This window comes from Lynx rufus, unplaced genomic scaffold (genome assembly GCF_022079265.1).
Source record: "Lynx rufus isolate CCGP_SWC_20201006 ecotype Redwood Valley unplaced genomic scaffold, mLynRuf1.p SCAF_17, whole genome shotgun sequence".
NCBI lineage: Eukaryota > Metazoa > Chordata > Mammalia > Carnivora > Felidae > Lynx > Lynx rufus.
The window spans coordinates 9,303,965-9,326,651 of NW_025814831.1; the positions used below are offsets into that span (position 1 = coordinate 9,303,965).

At 36.1% G+C, this 22,687-nt stretch overlaps 1 protein-coding gene across 8 annotated transcripts in view; it reads right to left on the reverse strand.

The window, feature by feature from the left end:
* The window catches only part of PAPOLA (poly(A) polymerase alpha), a 61,388-nt gene that overhangs the window by 22,505 nt on the left and 16,196 nt on the right, over window positions 1–22,687 (reverse strand). For all 8 annotated transcript variants that reach the window (XM_047080136.1, XM_047080141.1, XM_047080138.1 and 5 more), the window contains exons 2-15: window positions 21,931–22,104; window positions 21,436–21,502; window positions 17,708–17,789; window positions 15,844–15,953; window positions 15,335–15,388; window positions 12,364–12,475; window positions 11,584–11,673; window positions 11,355–11,493; window positions 9,735–9,807; window positions 8,301–8,421; window positions 7,264–7,348; window positions 2,255–2,308; window positions 1,617–1,736; window positions 168–277 (exon numbers count right to left, since the gene is read on the reverse strand). In XM_047080136.1, the coding sequence (XP_046936092.1) occupies window positions 168–277; window positions 1,617–1,736; window positions 2,255–2,308; window positions 7,264–7,348; window positions 8,301–8,421; window positions 9,735–9,807; window positions 11,355–11,493; window positions 11,584–11,673; window positions 12,364–12,475; window positions 15,335–15,388; window positions 15,844–15,953; window positions 17,708–17,789; window positions 21,436–21,502; window positions 21,931–22,104 (1,391 nt within the window). The remainder of the gene's footprint in view (window positions 1–167; window positions 278–1,616; window positions 1,737–2,254; window positions 2,309–7,263; window positions 7,349–8,300; window positions 8,422–9,734; window positions 9,808–11,354; window positions 11,494–11,583; window positions 11,674–12,363; window positions 12,476–15,334; window positions 15,389–15,843; window positions 15,954–17,707; window positions 17,790–21,435; window positions 21,503–21,930; window positions 22,105–22,687) is intronic.

The following is a 22,687-nucleotide window of genomic DNA, read 5'->3' on the forward strand; positions in this document are numbered from 1 at the left end:
ACATGACCAAAACTAATACCTAATCCAAAAACATTAAGATTATTTTGATAACCACTGTTCAATATTCCCAAGTAAATTAACAGTTACTGCAAATATCGCTATGGTATACATGAAGACAAATTCAAATATGCAAGTTATGGGTTTTGATCATCCAAGTAGAGATATACCTGTATCTGTGAAAGACTGAATATCATAGGTGAGATCAACACTGAGATTTTCAGAGTTTTCTGTTTTTTTAAACACTAACCCAATCACCCACATCGTGCGAAATTCTTCCCTGCAAAGTAAGAAAAGCGTTACTAGTTTATTTCATGAAAATGTTATCAATGTGGTTACAATCTGAGGTACGTGGGAAAACAGGATACAAATGTATAAGCAAACTACGTTCTAAACCCAAACCCGATCACTACTCCAAGCCCTCCCCCATGCCTGTCATTCCCGCCCCTAACCCTGACCCTATATATAAACAGGGTGCTGACGACCAACGTTAACGACCCGAAAGTACCAAAGTACAAAAAAATGACCCGAAAGTACCAAAGTATAAAAAAATGACCCGAAAGTACCAAAGTACAAAAACTATGTTCAAACTGAAGAGGGAAAAGGAATAATGCATTTTAGAAAAATCTGAAACAAAAAAGGTGATTCTAGATATAAAAATTTAACTAGAACTTAACATACATTCCTTAAAATGTTACAACTCAATCAAAAACGTGGCACGGACAATAATGTGACTACAGCATAACAACAGGAACAATGGGTGATTCAGCTACTTTTGAATCTCTATCAGTAGACTTAATAATCTACTGAAAATATCAGTCTTTTAGTAATTTAGATTACAGCAACAAAAAATTATAAAAAGCTCAAATATACAACTCATTTACACGACTGCAACAGGAAATAACCTGTATAAACAAATCAGAATAACAGCTAAACCACTGCAGCATAATCTCAAATGATCAATTACTTCTATTTTTCAATCTTTCTTTAATGCTACTTTATTTTTTTAAAGCTCGCTACTCAAACTCCCTTCACGTTCCAAATGCAACAAAGTATAAAGCAAAGTAGATTTTGTATGAGTAATAATACAGCAACCACTGAACCAGAAACTGACCTATAAAAGACTCTTAAAAGAAAAACATGAGCCTTTTATTAACAGATCTTCTCAATGTTCCAGAATCCATCACAAATCGGATTTTTGCGAGGTCAAATGAAAGCATGTTCTTTTTTAAAAAATTAAGATAAACAGCAAGACATATTTGGTATAGCAGCTATTCTAACAAGCACAGCACAGTAAGGTGGGGGGGGGGGGGAGAAATGTAAAGAAATGCTAAAAGGCAGATCTGCATAATTTGAACTCTAATTAGTTAATAGGTACCTCATCATTAGACTATTATCAGAAAAAACAATTTATTTTAGCATTGATTTTTCTCAAGAAAGTTTTTCTCTTCAAGGTTTCTGATGCGGAAAACCTAAACTATAAATCTCAAATTGGTGTTGTGCCTTATCTGATCAACGGAATAGGGACTCTAGTTATTAAAAATCGACTATAAAAAGCTTCTATGAGTAAAAGCTGAAAGGGAGAGGAGGAAACTAGATTAAGTTAGAAGACTGCTTACTTGTCAGGATTTTCTTTGGGTGCTGGAAATGACTGGGGATTCACATGAGCCAGTGTAATAAATTCGTTCTTCTCCAAACTTCCAACCAGGATTCGGATTTTTGATTCCACCAAGCCCACCCTGAACAAATGTCACTTAGTATTAATGAAAATTCTGGTTAATTTAAAAAATAAAATAAAATGCACAAAGTCAAGTATGTTTATGCAAAGCAGTAACAGGAAGTTCACACTTAAACACACGTGAGAGCAGTTCAACCATCTGAACGTCCACAGATAAAACCAGTCTCATGCTCTAACCAAAAATGCTGATGCAAAAACTGAGGAAGGAGAACCAAGCCACATTTCAAACTAAGAAGGTTACAAAAGACATCCCTGCAAATATTTAAAGGATAAAAATCAGGACACTAAAACAAAGCACCTTAAACATACAGTTAGCGATACGTGGATCTCCATAAGGGAAATAAAAACGGAAATGGTGTATGGATCCCCAAATTCCTCTACTTCCATTTCAAGTAGTAAAGCTCGGCTTATGAATCAAACCAAACTGGATGGGAGCACAACCTCCTCCCATCTCCTACTGTGCTCTGTAGCTATCTGACTTTTGCTTATTTTTTCTGTAAAGTCTAATCTTATACTCACCATTCTAGGCGCTGTTTTTCTGTTGGCGCACTTGCTAGAAGTACAATATAATGCCTTTGGAGATAAAGACAACATGCTATTTATTTTATTTAACTGCTTTGTGCTGGATATTAATACCATAATGTAATAGCTTTGCGACAGTTACAGATCAGCATCAATTTAGCAAGGGGGGATCGCAATCTCAGTATGTCCATAAAATCATAAAAGCTAATTTTCACAAGTTTCTAACTACTGGTGAGTTTAATTCTTCTAAAAAAAAAAAAAGTGATTTTATAAATAATTACCCCAAAGCAGCTTAATTCAAGGACAATGAATAAACATGAACTGATGAGTTTGGTCCAAAGACTCTGATGGAGTGCTTTCTATCTATAAGCTGCTCACTAAAATATATTAAAACAAACTTGTTTTAATTGAAGTAACGCACCATGGCTTTGGACACAAAAACAGGATCACTAAATACACATATTCTATCAGTAAGTTCAAAACAGTTCAAACACATCATGCTTTTTAACTCAAATTAAAAGGTAGCAAAAATTAAACTGAATACTGAAGGTAGGCCACAGGATTTTATTCAAGGAAGAGTGTAAACTTCTATTAAAAAAAAAAAAAAAGCAGACTTCACTAACGTGAGATCAACACAGAAATCTGATTTTTATGCGGAATCCAATTCCATCAGAGAAAAGGCAAGTTTTCATTTCACAAAATACCATCAGAACTAAATACCTATTTTTAATCTTTTTAAATCAAACTATTTACAACTAGAGTATAATCCATATAATTTTATAATACCAAAAAACTTTCATCCAATATACTCTTCTACAGAACCCATCTCAGAGCTGCTAGAAGCCAAACTTCTCACCAGAAACTACCTCACAGAAAGCAAACTCACACCATTACCAAGGATAGTTACTAGTTTGGAAAGCTGGGGTATGACGAAAATTTTTAAATTAGTTTACTCTTTTAAAAGGCTGAACCCCTTATCGTTCACATCTGACGAATGAGGTTTTCAGGCCAAAAGCGGAACGCCTGACCTAGGCCAGGAAAAAAAACTACTAACCCCAGTTCAAATCAGTCATCTGGAAAAAAAAAAAAAGAGAGCGAGAGAGAAAAAACATTTAGGCAGGGGATAGAGAAAATTTGGGAAGTTAAAAAACATTTTTTAACCATTCTTCCTTAAAATATTCCATTTGTTTGCTTATTATTTACGCTCATTAAGTATTTAAAAACTAGTCACGATTCTTCATCGCTATGTGACCCAGGTGCGAGACTTGTGTGCGTCCTCTGAAAAATAACATCTCTTACTGGCAGGGGAACTGTGAGGTTCAAATGAGTTGGCTTCAAATACTTATAAACTTAAGGGAACACAGGCAGCATATGTAAATGTGGAAACACGGAGACAGGTACGTGAATACGCAGTTCAAACCATACAGACCAGTACTTCCTTCACCACCAGTTTACTTTGTTCTGCATTATTTGGATCAAACCAAATAGGACAAACACAGATGGCCTAAGTAAATAAAAGTTAATAAAAGTCACATAAAAGCACTAAAAGCTCATGCATCTTACGAACACAGAAACCCACTCAGAGCCCTTAAATGCTCTTAAGTCCACTAAAATCCTAACAAGCTCAGTCACCTTATTTCCAGTCCCTGGGAGATTGGAAATGGGCAACAGTTTGGGGGGGGGGGGGGAGAGAAGATGGAGAAAGAGCTCACAGAAGTCTAACAACTTACAACAGGAGACAACAAACTATAAAAGCAGGCATGTACACAAAAACAAAAAAAGCAAGATGTCTGCATTCACCTAGTACAGGGGACAAAACTCTCAGTCTCTAAACTACTCTTACAACACTTAAAATGGATGTTCTTAATCACCGCCTTAGTCTTCAGTACAACAAATGTTCTCTATTTACAGAGGCAAAACATACAATCCATTGGAACATAATTTTGTTGGCAATTTAAAGTTTAAAATTTCCAAGTTTAAGGAGTTCAAACTGGTTCTTATTGCAATGCGGGGGGGGGGCGTGGTAATCTACTCTTGTTATATCCTTCACTCAGCCACATTTAAGCAAATTTAAAGTAGAAGATATTAAATACAGTAATTACATTCAACAGAAATAACCTGCCATTTGGAATCCATTTATAAAACAAAGACTCATCCAACTAAGAAACAGAAACCAAATCCCAACCAAGTTTGTTAACAAAGTTTTAAAAACCAAAACTGGTATTCAATTCCTAAGATCTGTACCAGAGAATAGAAAAACCAAGAAGTACTTCAAAATTTAGACTACATATATCTTCTTATTGCTGTCCTAAAGAATGTGATCCCCTATTTCCAACTGCTACTATAATTTGCTTAAGATGTTCAAATGCTTTCAGGAGACACTTTTGAAGCCTTAATGCAATGGTCATTAACTTGACCCAAACTTAAAGTATGTTTCCCCCCAAAAAATTTTTTTTCACTATAAAAATGTATCCCAAATGAATTAAAACCTATTTAAAAATTCCTAAGAACAATTTAGTTGCTTTTATTACCTAATAACTATTTCCAACCAAAATATAGTATGTAAGTAGGTTTCCTGGCCATTTCATCAGAATATTGTACTTGGGTAAACTACAACTCAGATATGTGCACTGAAAAATATAATCATCTTAGAGAAAACTCCTCACAATTCCATCTTTAATTCAGAAACAAAAGTTTACAGTTTAGTATTTTAAGTTTTTAAAACATTTTAAGGCTAATTATTCTATTCACACATACACCTTGAAATTATAATCCTACGCCCTAGAGAACATGTTGGCCCCTCCCTGTTACCTCTCCTCCTTTTTCCAATTGAAATGGAACACCTGAATGAAGTATTCACATTTCCTATGTCAATGATGATTACCTTTATTGCTATGTGTCAACCTGAATAATCTTAAAGGAAAAACATGAGAATTATCTTCTTGTAGCTATTTAAAATTGAACAGAGCGAGGTTATCCCTTTTTCTCAAAGAACACCGAGATCATCTGGAAGATGGATTTGTCTGCTTTGTAAGACAAATGAAATTTCCCCCATGGTTCCCACCCTTCCAAGAATGACAGGCAGGGATATTACAACCTAAGATCCAATACATAACCAACGGCCCTGGTTTCAGGACACACTAAGCCAACTCTGACTCAAGAGACAACTAAGGATTTCGATTCAGTTGTACAGCCCACTTGGGGGGTATTACACGTGATACGTTAAAAGGAAAACTTCAAACCTGTGACTAACTGCACGTTCTAATGATAGTAAGCACTAGACTATTCTAAAGAAGAACATTTTGGGAGAAGTTAAAAATACAAATAGGATTTGGAAGATGAAACTAGCCCATTATTGTCATGCTTTCAAATCTGTTTTCCCAGGACTCACAGCTAAAACTTAAATTTTTCTGATAGAATGCCCTCTATTTGTTGCTACTTCCTCATATCTCATCATGCTTGAAGTCATTTTTGATCACCTAAAATGATTTGAAAAGTTTCAAGAGAATTCAGTAAATAATCTGTAACCTTTTAATCAGTCCATTGAAGATCTTATAGGGACCATTTGGTGTCAGTTAAAGGACAGCTCAAAACTTTTAAAAGAAAAAAGATTAAGCAAGGTTTAAAAAAAAAAAAAAACCTTCAAAGCTCTAGTAATGCAAATTTATTCAAATAGATGACACTATCAAGGTTTCAAATTTCAACAATTAATCTTTCTTCAAGTGAAGGAAGCCATTTCAGAAACCTCATTCTACCCACCTCGAGTTCTACCAGGAAGTGATAGGAAGAATGAATCTAATTTCGTCTTTGATTCTCAGGGATTAAGAGATGCTGATACTTTTCTACAAAACCAGTTGCTTCCTTATTCTCCATACAAGTAATTAAGTACTTTGATGTTGTAGTTTTTAAAGTATCAGAATATATGTTTATTAGTTTAAATGTTCAAAAGGTACTTCCTCAACATTGGTTAAAATAAAAACAAAAACAAAAAAAAAACAAAAAAAAATCTGCCAAATGGAAAAGCACAAACTTACGGGGAATAATAAACATGAGCATTCAATGTTATGCTATTTAAGTTTTTTACTGACAACGCAGTGCTCCCAGAACACAACAATTAAGCTGGCTCCATATTGCTTTTTCATGCAAAAGATACAGAAACAAAACACAGAGACATCATGAAGGTCATCATTCTTGTTTTTAATTGGGGAAATAGCATAAAGCAACCTTGCTTAGATTATTACAAAACACAATCCAACACAAGATCAAATGGTCAGGAAAGTTTCAAGCATTAAAGAAAAAAAAATTTTTAAGTGGGACTTTGGCAAGTTTTCAGCTCAGGGCAAATAAAAGTGCAAGTCCGTTTTTTTCGTTTTAAAAAGTAAGATTTATTATAACTTACAATTTTCATCAAAACCAACACAATCAGGCTTTTAACCTGTACTATGGTATTATCATTATATTAAAACCATTAGTAAAAAATATTACACCCACTTAGATCCCAAGAAAATTATTTGTAGCAATGTCGGAAGGGGCTTTATTAACATTAGGGGGAAATGGTAGGCCAATCATGTGCTTTACTTACTAGAAACCCTTTCCTGACTCTATGTTGACATTTTATTAGCTCTGCCTATGTTCATATAGGATCTCAATGGTAAGTTTCCAGAGCTGGCTGGAAATAGCTTCCTAAGAGAGAACAGTAACTACAGATTTCAACTGCTCACTCCTTTGCCAAAGCATACAGATTGAGAGTTCAGGTGACGACTGAGACGCCTACAGAATGGATGTTGCTACATACGTGGGAGTTGGGTTACACCAGGTAGCAAACGGTAGGGGCTACACTTCACCTCAACAAAGAAAAAATAAGGGGTTTACTAAAATCAATACAACCTTTGTGACAGGAAGGAAAATTTAAACTACATTAGCCTAGCAAGAAGAGAGGTCACATATGCTACCATTAAACCATTACTTAAGAGAGTAACATGTCTGACATGCCTTAAAATACATACTTGTACTTTTGAAAGAAGTTTGGAGCTTCAAAAAGTTTGGACCACTCTGCCTTACTCAGCAAAATTTCATCTGTGATAGCAAGACCTAAATTAAAAACATATTAAAATGTTGGCATGCTTCGGTCTAACAATCTAAAATTTTAAAGATCTTAAACATACCACATGCATTCACTATGATCCTAAAATCATAACTTTAACAAATAGCAATTTTGGTCTATCGACTTTACAGCACAGAGACTCTTACATACGTACACACTTTTCAGAAAGCTGGAGGATTTTTTGAGAGCCAGGTTTCTGGTAAATTACCATTACTCTAAATGCCATGCTCATAGGATGACTCTCTCCAAAAACTGAAGCACTGTCGTTAACCAAGAAAGAAAAATTTCCCCAAAGCTCTGATTCTTGCCTTTCTAAAAACAAGCTTCCTAATGTTCCTAAGCGACATCCTCCCATGAAGAGCCTCTTCAGACTACAGAAAAGAATCTTACACTTCTGAGTTTGAAGCCGGTAGTGGTACAGCTAATTCTGTTTCCTTGACTATTATCAAGCAAATCAAACAATCCTGTTTCAGCTACTTCCCTCAAAGACCTTTTTAGGCAATGAAATTAACAGTACTGCTGCGAATGGAAGTTTAGAGGTTTTTCCAAAATAATAGGCACTTTGGCCCCAATCCTGCTCAAAGCTCTTTCCAAGTATATACAGTGCCTGGTAAAAAGCATCTCTCACGTCACCCAGTGGAGACAAACTGGTAGCATTTAAAACTGTACATGGCAATGGTATGGCACTAAGCCCGTAAAGGCACAGCCAAGGAGACAGCTTTAAACTGGTTAACTTTCCAGTATATAATCAAACATAATTTGCCTCAAAGGAATTGAATGGAGCTTTTCAAGTCACTTCTCAAATATATACTGTAATCAATCAATAAACACCAAAACCCACTTCAGTGAATGCTTTCTTCAATTTCAACTGTATAACTGGGTCTACAATGGTATGTAAATCCTTCGTGTATAAAGGAGAGCATAAGGATAAACACTTACCTTGTTTAAACTCCTCAACCATGACCATCCGTGTTGAAACGGACACATTGTACGTGGAGTTCTGTTGTGGGTATGCTGGTGTAATTATAGGCATAAGATGGTACCTATCACTGGGGTTTACCTACATACAACAACAGCCAATCAGTTTCTTCAAGTACATATGCAACAGATACTTGGACTTTTTACCCCTTGTTAAACTGAACCAATGATTAAATTTTAGTTCACTCATAGCTGGAGTTGAGAAAGAAAAACCATGTAAGGAGACATTGTTTTTACAGAATTTCTTTATAGAATCAGAGATTTGGTCTAAACTAAAGGTTTGCTTCAATCATTTGGGCATGACTATTCTGGCAACCTTAAATAGTGTACCTGTCGAGCAAAAAAAGTTCTAGTTGGGCATCTACTGATGTTTAGTTTTTCTTTTTTCAACAACAGAAATGGGGATGCACACATAATTATACTTTTCGGAAACGTCCTAACAGTGTTCTGTGCAAAACAAATTTTAAACAAGATGGAAACGTAGTTTTTAATGTACCGTTAACTTAAAGGACGTATAAACTTATTAACACATGCGGAGACTAGGTTACCCATGGTGGTACCATTTTAAGAAAAAAATGAAATGACTTAATAACTTAATCTGTATACTAATGATACGTGACATATTTCCACAAAGGAAATGGTAAACTCACATCCTTCCAAAATTAAATGCTTGGGGTTTGGAAAACTTGAAAATACATAGCTTGATGTAATTAACAGAATTTAAAACTGACATTATACTGCAATAAGACAGCAAATTAATGTAGAAAATCGAATCTATAGACCTTAAAGTCTTATTGAAACCTATGTTTCTTTTATCAATTAAAAAATTGCTTGTTAACATTTAAACTGAGTAAGCGATAAAGGTCGTAATTTCCCATAAAGCAGAAAAGAAGCTCTTCTTTTAGCCCAACCAGGTTTTTGTAATCTGAAATATCCCAACCAATTTTTAAAATTACATCATAATAATCAGAGCGATACTGCTTAGAAGTTATCTGCCACACGTAAACATTAGACAGTTCTCCTACCACAACCCAATTTTAACATTTAGATCAAATAAAAAAATACAGGAATTTTGAGTATCTTTTATTTTTTTTTTTTTAAGCACAAATGCCCACACAACTTTGACTTACAAGGTAGTTCTATATAGAATAAATTAAAATGTTAGTGAACTTGATATTATAAACTATGTACAATTAAATGGAGTTTACAGGGTACATAATTATGCTTCTCACATCAGAGGACAATTATAGTTGATGTTATCTAAAAAAAAAAAGTGTAATACGGACATGTCCACTCATACGTAAAAGGATGGGAAGTCTCCCTGAAGATTATGCAGATGATTTTTACTTGTTATTGCACAGTGCGAATTTGTAGGGGAAAAAATAATACACTAACCCTTGGGTCCCATACAGGCAAATTAAGATTGCATTCTTCAGGCTGTTTCAATAGCACTGGATTTGGCCATTCCCTGTTTAAAAAGATTGTAGCACTTGATAAGACTATTGGATATTACCATCTAAACGTATTTTGTTAAACATAACAGCATTTGTGAATGTGATCCTTCTTCATTCATTTTGCCCTCTTGATATATATAATCTCTTACTCCTTTCTGTTGATGTTAACACCACTCAAAATACTTTTCCTCTATGAAATTAACTTAAACCATTTGGTAGCTTTCTTAGGCTGAAGTCAAAACATCTTCTCTGACTCTCAAAGAACTGATAAAGCATTATTCTTTTTTTTTCAGTACTATCCCAGGGCATTTGATGTGTTCACCTCAACCTTCAACAGGATAAATCCCTCTTGAAAGATAAAAATCCTCTCTTTATACTAGCTATGTTCAAAGACAAGTGAGGATGAAAAAGTTCACTCATTTAGGCAAAGGAATATGAATAATTACAGAAATTGATTTGGAAAATTTTTCTCTATCTCACGACTTAAAAGTTGTTAACATGAATATGTGTAATGAAACCTTGTGACGCAAATACGTTGTTTTCAAGATGCATTCTATGAGTTAGCTACCTCAGTCCTTTATGGAAGTGTTTAAAAATTGGAAAACATTTGCCACCCTTAGTATCAAGCTTAGCTTTTTAGAAATATTGTTTGCTATGTATGTGTAACATTACAGAAATCCTGATATCCTGTAGTCAATCTCCTCAAAATTGATTATATGTGATTAAGTGCTATCCAATCTGTAAATAACAGAATGTGTACTGAGAAGTGTGGCATAGTTCTAAATTATATTTCCAATAACTCAAATTTTTATAAAATTAAAAAGAACTGTTTTTGCAGAGGGAGTAGGTACAGGGGTTGAGAGGTATAGAGTGGGAAGACAAATCTCTGATACCAATTTGATTAAAAATCAAGAAACTGAATCTTCTAGGCCAAAGAAACTAATATGAATTGGCAATAATTTTTTATCTTACTTTTCTAAAAGAAATAATGTTTGACAAATGTGAACATAATGAAATGAGGAAGCTTTAAGGGAAAAAAAAAAAAAACTCTCCTGGGTCAATGACTAATCTCCGAGGGATGACAAATTGCCATTTTTTACACATTTATATTCTTAAAAGCTTTTTACATACAATTACATTTTTAATGCTTTGCCAAAGATAAATGGGCAACTGAAACAAAAAACAATTCCCAAAACTAATGACCTATAGGTTTAGAAGAATCCAAAGAGTAAAAGAAGTGGTATATATAAATTTTATCCAAAGTTCCTGAAACGGATACCATTCATTGGATTTTAGCAGACATGACAGCTAAAATTCAGGGTTTATTTGCAGGATAAGGAAGCACAAAAAGCACCTGCCTTACTATCCTGGGAAAGCCAGGGAAAAGGAACGGAATTTAGGCTTGCCATTTTCTACACAATATGATCTCCCCAAGTCTACCTAAATGGCTACATCATGAACTAAAATTTCAATCTGAAACCAGCTGCAGAAATGTCATAGAAATAAGACTAAACTTCAGTGTCTACAATCAATTTTATTTTAATATAATCTAAACACATACCATTTAGAAAATACCAAGAAAAATTTATGTACAAGAGTTGACGCTATTGCATTTGGATAAAGCTGGCAAGTTCTTGCTACTAGCATAGCCCAGGAAACACCACCGAGGAAACCTAATATATTGGAATAGATGTTGTGGCCTGTTGATAAGGGAAAAGCAAAAAGAAAAGTTAGTGTTGAACAAAAGTTTAAACATTTTTAATAAGCTAGCCAACAAATTCTGAACTCACGTTTGGCCCACAGTTTGATAGCTCTCAGAGTTAACCTGAAGTTGTCAATGTTTGGTACTAGATGTAAAATTTCATCGGTTACCCTGCAACCTGATTAACAGGGAGTGAAAAAACAGAACATTAAATCATCAAAAGTTTAATGACCATATTTCTTTTCAATTTTCTAAGACTGATGTCAAACTTAAATAAAAACATTTCACAGAATCAGTAATATTAACTGATTTAAAAAGCAAATAAAAAACCTAAAACTTGTATCTCCTATCACAAGTATTACCATAAACCAAAGAGTCTGAACTATAATCTACCTCATCTCAAACTTTCATCAGATAAATTAAAACGTCTTCCAGTCCAGATATGCTGAGAAGGGTTTCCTCCCCCTAAGTTTCCAAGAATTATTCTTTGACAGCAAGGCAACAAGCAACATAAATACAACAGTGTTCAAAATTAACCCCTTTAAACACAACATCTGAAAAGGTTACAAAGGATCATCATCATCATCACAACTAATTCGGTTATACAGTGAAACCGACACCACTAGCAACAGAGTACAGATGTCAGTCTTTAAATGTCCCAGAAAGAAAACATGTTAACAGTTCAAGATACCAGTGAATAAAATAAATTCCCTCTGGCAGTCTAGCTATTAAGTAACGTGTATTTTATCTGACTCGCTATGGGTAAATAGCATGGCTATAAAAAGCTCCATTATAAAATCTGAGTTAAAAACGATTTCATATTTGACAAGAACAGCTACTACACAAACGGAAGTGGGTTTTAACATACCGTTAAGACTTCTTATGCATCTTATGTCTAAATTCTTAAGCAGACTGTCGTCTCGTAAGTCCAAGTCTTCCGGAATAGTCTGCAGTGCTAATCTTGCAAACAAAATATCAATCTAGAACAAAAACAAAACTCAATGTTCCATATACATCAAACTATTTTTAAGGCATTTCTTTAAAAAAACAAAACACTTAATACTCTTTAAAGCCAGGATCTTCTCATCAACTATAAACATGACAATGCCTCCAAAAGGCCAAACAACACGAATCTGTACCACAGGTATTTTTTTTTTAATTTTTTTTTTAATGTTTACTTATTTTTGAGACAGAGAGAGACAGAGCATGAACGGGGAGAGGGTAAGAGAGAGAGGGAGACACAGAATCTGAAACAGGCTCCAGGCTCTGAGCCGTCAGCCCAGAGCCTGACGCGGGGCTTGAACTCACGAACTGCGAGATCATGACCTGAGCCGAAGTCAGACACTTAACCGACTGAGCCACCTAGGCGCCCCTGTACCACAGGTATTTTAATCAGATGTTAAAACACAGCACTATGAAAGAGAACTTGAATAAATACCTACTTGTCATTTTAGTCATGCTTACTAAGTTTTATTTACTAAAGTTCATTAACGCAAAAATTAACTGTTTAGTTCTCCCTCTATATGAACTGTGAATTGATCATATATGAAACAATACAGTGCCCAAATACAAGGCCAGTATCCCTACATTTAGCCCAAATACAGCTGCCAGTAAAAAGGGGGCTCCTTATGTTTAAGAACTTACATATCTGTAACATTACACTATGTTTCCCCAACTTAGTTTTGACTAAATAGAAACAACCCAAAAAAAAAAAACACTAGATAATTCTGAAGGCTTAGAGAATGAAACGGACAACACTTTTTCCCTTTTCCTCAAGAAAAGGTGACAGCACGAAGAAACGGCATGGATTTGGTTGTTATTCCTGAGGGCATGATTTCATGGTTCTAAAACTTCGGATGCTGTCTATGTCTAAAATAAGCCTCTTAGAGTATCAATTTAAAAAGCAGTATTTTAAGAGCTTATTGTGAAAAATCACTCAAACATGCACCTATAGACCAGAAAAACAGCTGTACACTTTTATAAATAATTCCTCGTGGCACAGGATAAAAGTTCCAATGAGGGGCGCCTGGGTGGCTGAGTCGGTTAGGCGTACAACCTTCAGCTCAAGTTATGATCTCACGGCTTGTGAGTTCAAGCCCCGCTTCGGGCTCTAGGCTGACAGCTCAGAGCCTGGAACGTGCTTCAGATTCTGTGTCTCCCTCTCTCTCTCTTTCTCTGCCCCTCCCCTGCTCATGCTCTGTCTCTCTCTCAAGAATAAACAAACATTAAAAACAATTAAAAAAAAAGTTCCATTGAAACAAATTCCAACATCCAAATAGCTCCTCCAATATAGACAGAAATAATGATCATGTGCTTACAAAAACAGATACCTCAAAAAGCAACTCAAGGAGACTGCCAATTAAAGTTAGGATAAAATGGGGGTGGCCGGCTGGCTCAGTCCATTAAGATGATCTCCCGATCATGGGATTAAGCCCCGTGTTGGGCTCTGTGCTGAGCGTGGACCCCACTTGGGACTGTCTCTCTCACCTCTCTGCCCCTCCCCGACTGGTGCATGGCGCACACACGCTCTCACTCTCTCTCTAATAAAAATAAACTTAAAAAAAAAAAGTTAGGATAAAATGATTTTTAAAATGTTGCAATGTAAACACATTCCCTAAAACTGTTTTTTTTATATAACGTATGGACAGAAAACGAATACATTAAATATTTCGAGTAACTATTTGATTTTCATCTCCACCTTGAAAAGTTTACACAATTGAGTTGGGTCTTCCACCAAAACACAACCTCCTATCGTTTGATAACGTTCCTTTGGGGAAAACAGGGCACTGCTATACATTACAGACAGTTTTATATTTATTTGAACATTGACAACAAATCTATCTAAACCTGACAAACCTTCACTCAATTTAACATTTTATGTCAACTTATTAAGGACCTTTACTAAATTTAACATTTAACGTGTACTTATTTTATATCTACTTTTCAAGGACGATGGAGCTGGGCATCTTATGTAGCAATTATAGAAGTCGCTTTTTTTCTAAACAATAAAGCATTACCCTTCCAGTTTTCAGAATTTTACAATCTGCACTATGACTACCAGTGGCTTCCCAGCACCATTACATACGGCAGAAGTGACACAGGTAACTGAAGGCGCTTCACTGTCTTATCAGCTTTGTTCCAACTGCCTTCTCTACAAATGTGGAAAGTAGCAGACAGAAATGAGTGTCATCTCAAGAATTTGAACTCCTAAATCCTCCCCTCCCAGAAAATATCTCTGCATACACAATATCAGGTCACAGTTTTCTCTAAACTTCTTAAATATTTCATTTAAATGAGGTCAAGGCAAAGTTCTAGCTGCAAAAATAGATTGTGTTATTGCCTTAATGAGACTAAAAGTCTATAAAATTTGCATGTGGAGAACCTACCAAGTAAATGGTTCCACAGAAGCATTTCAAAGTCAATGTTGCATTATTGCTGCCTATATTTTAGCTCTCAATTTCATGAGGCTCTTTTTAAAAGACTAAAACTGATATTGTACAAAGAACAGGGAGTCAATTCCGTTAAAAAATTTTAATTTTTATGTTTTTATTTATTTTTGAAGGAGAGAGAGTGACAGAGCATGGGCGGGGGAGGAACAGAGAGAGAGGGAGTCACAGAATTCGAGGCAGGCTCCAGGCTCTAAGCTGTCAGCACAGAGCCCGATGCGGGGCCCAAACTCACGAACTGTGAGATCGTGACCTGAGCTGAAGTCGGACGCTTAACCGACTGAGCCACCTAGGCATTCCCCCCAAAAAATTTTAGTATCTTACCAACTCAGCAATTAAAATAAACTTTCAGCCTACCCCAATCAAAATTACACACAGCAAGAACTGCCTTACCTCTATCCCATCAAAACACAGTTTGATAACTGGTACAAATGCCTCTTCAACAGCCTGTAAGAAAATTAAACAAACTCAGCGTCGCTGCAAGTACAGATTAGACCTATACTAGTTTTAGCAATTGTAAGTGAATGGGATTATTTGAAACTGCTTATACATAATTTAGCAAAATGCCTGACAAAGACTAGGTTCTCAGCAACTAGCTTTAAGACACTAGGCTCTTGAATCAGACAAACCTAGGTTCAAATCCTTGATTTCTGCCACTCAGATATGTCATTGTGGCTACATCGCTTAATGTTTATTTTGTTTGCCTTATTTCCTACTCTGTTCATGGGATTAAATTTATGATTTCAGACTTGTTGTAAAGAGTAAAATGCAAGCATACATGTTAAGCACTTGAAAGGGTCTGGCAAACTGCAAGAGCTCAATAAATGATGGCTACACCATAAAATTCACTCAGTTCACTGATGTTTACAACTCCTCCCCTTTCACCCCAAACATTTACGCACTCTTAAATCTTTTACTTCTTCCTGTAATTTCAACTTATCATAGAATGAGGTGAAAAAGTCACTTCGATCAACATGTCTTGGTGCAACACACAACGCATCAATATCGGCACCTAAAAAAAATTAAGCCCATCAACCACTAATTACTATTACAAGAAAATTATTTTACATCTTATCATGGCAGTACTTGATGTTGAGATTCTGTTAACATTATACCGGTGAGCCTCTAAAAATGTGCCCTTCCCCTTAAAGAAAGTACTGGTCAATATAGGGAAAACGTCATCTTAATTGATGGGATATCTTTTTTCCTACAGCATCCTATTTATAGCGGCCCAGGTGACCTGGGAGTCAAACAAAGGGGACTCAGATAGGACTTTAATGGTGAAGAGGGGGAACTTTTCAAGAATACACCCAACATCCTGATGTTGCTAGTCATAGCCATGTTCATTAGCAAACCACACACACACACACACACACACACACACACACACACACGGTTTTCTTTTACACATTCTGTGACTGGTATTTACAGGCCTCTATCTGGACCCTAAATGGGACCTATAGAATAAACTTCAGAAAGGATCACTGGCAAGAATCAAATAGGCAGGCCAATGTAAGATATCTGTTACAAATTCAGTGCCTGATAGTAGGCCAGCACAGAGTACATAGGGGAAACACAAAAGAGATGACTTAAATCAAGAACCAGGATCCTCAAAGGGAGAGATCAATGTGGAATCAGGTCAACATAGTCATTCTCCTAGAAGACTCAATAGCTAAGGCATTACTCTGAAGGCTGTATATTTAGCACATACATGAAAGAGAAAAGCGTACCCGTACAGGACACATCAGAAGCAAATGCACTAACTACCACTGGCACGGAGCAGCGGGAGATGGGGAGGAAGGAGGCCAGAACAAAGAGAACACTACACTGGCAGACACTTTTAACACAGAAGCCTGTGGTTAATGGCTGAAGAATCCTGGTTCCGCCAAGACATGACTGGGAGAAACTGTCCAAGCCTATTGCCTCTTTAAGCCTCAGACTTCTATTTGTTAGCTGAGAATAAGAGTACTGAGGAATAAATAAGATCATGAAGACGAGAGCTTACTATTAAGGAGCCCATAAATGTTCTCTGCCATGACAACATTTTCACTGGGTAGGAAAAAACTACAAGTGCAAGTGAGAAAATACTGCCAGTGATTACCAGTGGCTGCAGATACACACTGTTTTGGCTCGTTTTTTTGCTTAACTGTATTTTACAACTGTGGGGGGAAAAAAGCATGGGGAAGAGAAAAAAAAAAGCAAGCAGAAAAGAAAATCCACAGGTCTTTTTTAAAAGCTTTAATTCATTTTTGTTCTGATCTCCCAACTTCATTTTCTTCAGGTAGAGGAAATGATGTAGAGAACAGCACTGTCCAAAAAAGAACTCTCCGATGAGAAAAATGTTCTATATCCGCACTCTGCAACACGGGAGGCACTGCATTTTTTTTTTAATTGAAGTACAGTTGACATACAATCTTGTATTAGTTTCAGATGTACAACACAGTGATTCAACAACATTATATATACATTATGCTGTGCTCACCACTCTCAGTCACCATATTACTATACAACATCACTGCAACACTACTGACTATATTCCCTATGCTGTACAGAACTGATTTTTTTCATTTACTTAATACTGTATTGGACAGTGCAGGTTTAGAAGGCATCTTTATCTTCTTAACCAACTTCAGGCCCCTTGAAGTACTCTATCTCCCACGCAAACCTAAGCTGTATGATACAGAGGTAACTGAGACGAATGTGTCATTATGATGTTTAAGAACTAAAACAAGTACTCCGTCTCAAAATAATTAAAACAGTATTTACCTTTTGTATGTACTCCTAATCTGTAAGATCCAAATGTAAAAATTTTTCCTCCAACATTTTCAATTACAGATTGTGGAAGATTCTGTTTAAAGAAACAAAAAAAAATGGGTATTTTGTCAGGGGAGTACAAAGGAAATTATTGCAAATAGCACTATATATGAAAAAAGAAAAAAAAAAAAAAACAACTCCAAGTAAGAATTCAGTGCACATTTATGGAGGCAAAACAAACTCTATAAGCTCTACAAAATACCAGGCCTTCATATATCAACCAATTTTGAAATTCAGGCAATTTCCAACTTTTAATGAGCATTCTTTAGTGACCCAAACCACTTTAGAATTTTGCCACATTTCTGGAAACTGCTATAAAAGGGGACTGAGAGCGTGTAATTCCATAGGAGCCGTGTTAGAAGCAGATTTTTACTCATTTTTATTCATGACTAAGATGTTGCACCCATCATGAATGTTAGAATATTAAAAAAAACACATATTCTGACTGCTTAGAAGATTACAGTCAATGATCATATTGAATACCCCATAGTACATCACAGTATAATTTTACCATATCAAAAGTGACTTTAAGGCCAATACGGCTACATAATAGTTCAGATTCTCAAAAGGTTTTGGTGGGATGACTGAACAGAAAACTTACTGACAGTTTCTTAGAGGAGAAACACCCAGAAAAAGGAAAGGAAAGCATTTAAAAACCATCTTCCTGACCCTGGTACTCATCTTCCTGACCCACGGTACTCACTATGGTGAGTATTTAATGCCACTGGAAGTAAGGATAATACATGCCCAGACAAAAAACAATTTTAACGTGTGCCAGGTCAATGTTTCTCTTCACTTTCTAATTCCTCAGTAAAGTCTGATTCACTACCAAACCCCAAATCATTCCTCACCTCCCCCAAATAACATAAACAGTGTTACTTCATACTCCAAAACCCTAACAATCAATCATAAAGATTCAGGGACTCCCTTGTTTTTTAAGGACACTTTTAATCATCACCTACAGAAAACAGACGATCTGTATGTAAAATATTACATTTTTTTGTCTTCCTATATTTTGAAAACTAAAAACCTCACATGCAAAGATGGCCTGGTTATTTAAATTAATCCAGTAAGATGCTGCTGAAATAGGTCTACAAAGGGAGTTAGGAAGAAGCTACCTGAGAACACTGACTTCCTAGTAAAACACGAATCTTCTGGACGAGCAAGCTCTAAAGAACTGTCCAATATAGTAGCCATCAGCTTCACTTCACTATTAAGCACTTGAAAACACAGCCAGCTTGGCTGAGGCACTGAATATTTAATTCTACTTCATTTAAACTGAAATACCCACACGTGGCTAGTGGCTACTGTATTAGTACACATTTAGACATTAACATGTTTATAGCTATTTCAATAATCGTTACCCATGGTGCGCCTGGGTGGCTCAGTCGGGTGAGCATCCGACTTCAGCTCAGGTCATGGTCTCACAGCTTGTGAGTTCGAGCCCCGCGTTGGGCTCTGTGCTGACAGTTCGGAGCCTGCTTCAGATTCTGTGCCTCCCCCTCTCTCTGCCCCAACCCACTCTCATTCTGTCTCTGTCTCTCTCAAAAATAAATAAACATTAAAAATAATAATAATAATAATAATAATTTAAAAAATAATAATTGTTACCCAGAAATGAAGAATGAAGATTCCTTAATTTGGGGCATAAAAAAGTATTTTAAGTTGCAAGTCTTTTTTTTTTTTTTTTTTTTTTAAGACTTAGGATATAGACGGCAAACAAGACAACTGAAGTAAAATTAAAATTTTATATAATTCCCCCCCCCCAAAAGACTAAAAATGATTTGGAACTATATATTAAATCACTGTTTCTCAACCAAGGATGATTCTGCTCCTCAAGGAACCTATGGTAACATCTGGAAATATTTTGGGTCATAATTTGGAGAGATGGGGGGGAGGGAGGACAGGGGCGGTGTATCTAGTAAAAATGGGGCCAGGGATAGATAGCAACCTTAAAAAAGAACTATCTGATCCAAAAATACCAACAGTGTCAACATCAAGAAATCCTATATCAAGTCTTAAAACTGAGGAAGAAATTCTCTCTACAAAAGGCAAACACAAAAGATCAAAATTTATGAAGCCTAACCTCAGTCCCATTCTCTAACCAACTTAATACTTGCAGTTAAGCTATACAGAAAAGGACGCCAATAAATTTGAACAGGAATGAGCATTAATTTCGTTAATCCAAACAAAATTTCTACCCTCAGAAAAACCAGCAGGAAGAACTCTATCAAGAATTACTGGTTAAAGAAACTTACGAGGAGGCACTTGAGGAAGTAGATGAAACAAAACTATCAATGAAGCAATATGCATTTTTCACATCAAATAAATCTAAGTCCTGGCTTTGTCTACTTGGCTGCGGTTTTAAACTTAAACATCTAAGACAATGCCATTAAAACATAGCTGTTTCCCTCAGAAGGTTAAGGAAACACGAAGTTCGATAAAGGAGGAAAAAATACTTAAGTTTGGACATCTTCTGCTCAGCTCAAAAAGAACTTCCTTTTAAAAATCTCCTTCGTGGGGTGTCACCTGGGTGGCTCAGTCGGTTAAGCGTCCGCCTTCGGCTCAGGTCACGAATTCACGGTTTGTGAGTTTGAGCCCCTCATCGGGCTCTGTGCTGACAGCTCGGAGCCTGGAGACTGCTTCCAATTCTGTGTCTCTCTCCCTCTCTCTGCCCCTCCCCTGCTCATGCTCTGTCTGTCTCCCTCTCTCATAAGTAAATATTCTAAAAAAAGTTTTTTGATTAAAAAAAAAAATCTCATTCGTATCAGGACTTCTATCAATGAGAAACATGTACTACACGGAATCTGCTATTTACAATACTCCCATTGATGAAGTTTTAATCAGTTACTTGAAATATATACACATGATTTCAAGAAAACAATATTATAAACTTGACTAAAACCAAGACTTTCTTCTATGTTAACATCTCTCTCAGGTTTTCTTTACCCTTGGTTCTCTTTCCATCAATTTTTCAGTTGTGTTATACATTAAATATGCATTTTGTACTGCCCTGGGAAAATTACCACTATCTATGCAATTTTTTTTTAATAATCTTTACCCCCAATGTGGGGCTCAGACTCACAACCCTGAGATCAAGAGTCACACACTTCACTGACTAAGCCAGCCAGGCACTCCTATGCAACTTGTAAAAATGGGTCAAATGAATTCCCCACACAACTCTGAGAATATATTTATTTCCTTTACCAGAAGCCCCATCATGGATACAACAACCATATATATATATATATGATTTTTCATAATGAAGTTTTAGGAACTCAGAGAATGTTATAAAAAACTAAACATACTCAGTTTGAGAGTATACTATCCGAAAACCTAAAAACTGTTCGTTGCTGTAGGATTGCTTAAAAGGTAACAAGATTCTCAAATACTTAATATACATTTTTAAAGCACCTCTTCAGGGAAACATCTATTATTTCTGCGAAGCATAAGTAATTACTGAGTTTCAGTTTTAAATATGGCAACCAGACAGTACTTATAAGTCACTGAATTCAGTTGTTTTCCCAGCTTTCAAAATAACTAGAAACAAAATATCAAACCAATGGTCTAAAACAAACTCTGCAGTGAAGACTAAGTCCATTCTAGGAAGAACGGGGTTACTTAAGACTACCGCTGTGTTCAGCTGGCAAATTATTTCACATACGAATACGTCACCTTACCTTGCTTTCACTGATTTCTCGTATCCACTCTTTTACCAGGTTATTTAATTTGCCCAAAATTAAAATCCTGTTGAAAAGAGCAAATATCAATCAAGTATCAAGTTGTTTCATTCCTAACTCAAATGAGAATCGGTGCTCAATAGGCGGCTCCCCAGACTGTAACCAGTTTTTAAGTTCCAGAAAGTAAGCACACGGTAGGGAACGACATGCAGGCAGGCAACATCACACTGGCCAAGACGTTCCTTCAGCTGAGTCAGCCACTCCCCTTCTGACAAATCTGTACTGTAATAACCCAAAAGCATCAAAATTCAAAATTAAGGGAATAAAATTCTATGTAGAAAAAAAAGGTTTTGCTAAGTATTGCTGCTGTCTGAAAAAGACAAATTTCAGAGGAGAATTCTGGCTTTCTGAGTAGGTTAAGGCCTCAAAACTAGTTTATTACAGTAATAAAAAAATTATACACGAAAAGAAACACACGCGGGCGGGTGAGTTCACCTGCGCTGCAGTTCCTCTTCCTCTTCAAACACCCCAAAGGGCTTCAGAGTCTCGATGAGTTTCTGTGTAAGGAGGCAGTCAGTCTCCTTGGGGGCTGCTAAGCTGATAGGAGAGGTAATGCCATAGTGCTTCTGTGGCGGCTGTGTTTGTTGTGATCCCTGCGTTGTAACTGGACTGCAAACAAAATTGAATACAATTACTGCCAAAGAAGTTCTACAATTTGAAACAAATCGCTTGACTAGAATCGCTTTCATAAAACATTACTAAACATAGATGGTTCCCTGCCCACCCGAAAAGCTTCCTCTCAAAGACATCTCACCACAAAAAGTAACCAACCAAAAGCAAGTGAGCAAAAAAGAAAACTTTATTTCTCTTCCCACTCCAAAGAGTTTAACTTTGCCACTACCTAAGTATCTAAATAAGCTGGAAAAATCCAGATCAAACATACTGGTAGAGAAAATACAATCTGGAATATAGTGAATTTCTGAAAAAAATTTTACTTCGGGAAAAGGAGCCAAAATCTGTTAGTTATTTCTAAAGCAACGATTAACAAGCTACAAAAACACCATTTAACCAATACAAGAGACTCCACAAACAGAACTTAGTACCTGACTCACAATGAATAAAATTCAGAAAATACAGGGCAAACAACAAACATAACTTGTGGAGTGGGAGGCACTATATTCACACTAAACCTTACACATCTGTGATAAGAGGTTCACACTTCCACAGTGATGCTAGTCTAAAAGTTTTTTCC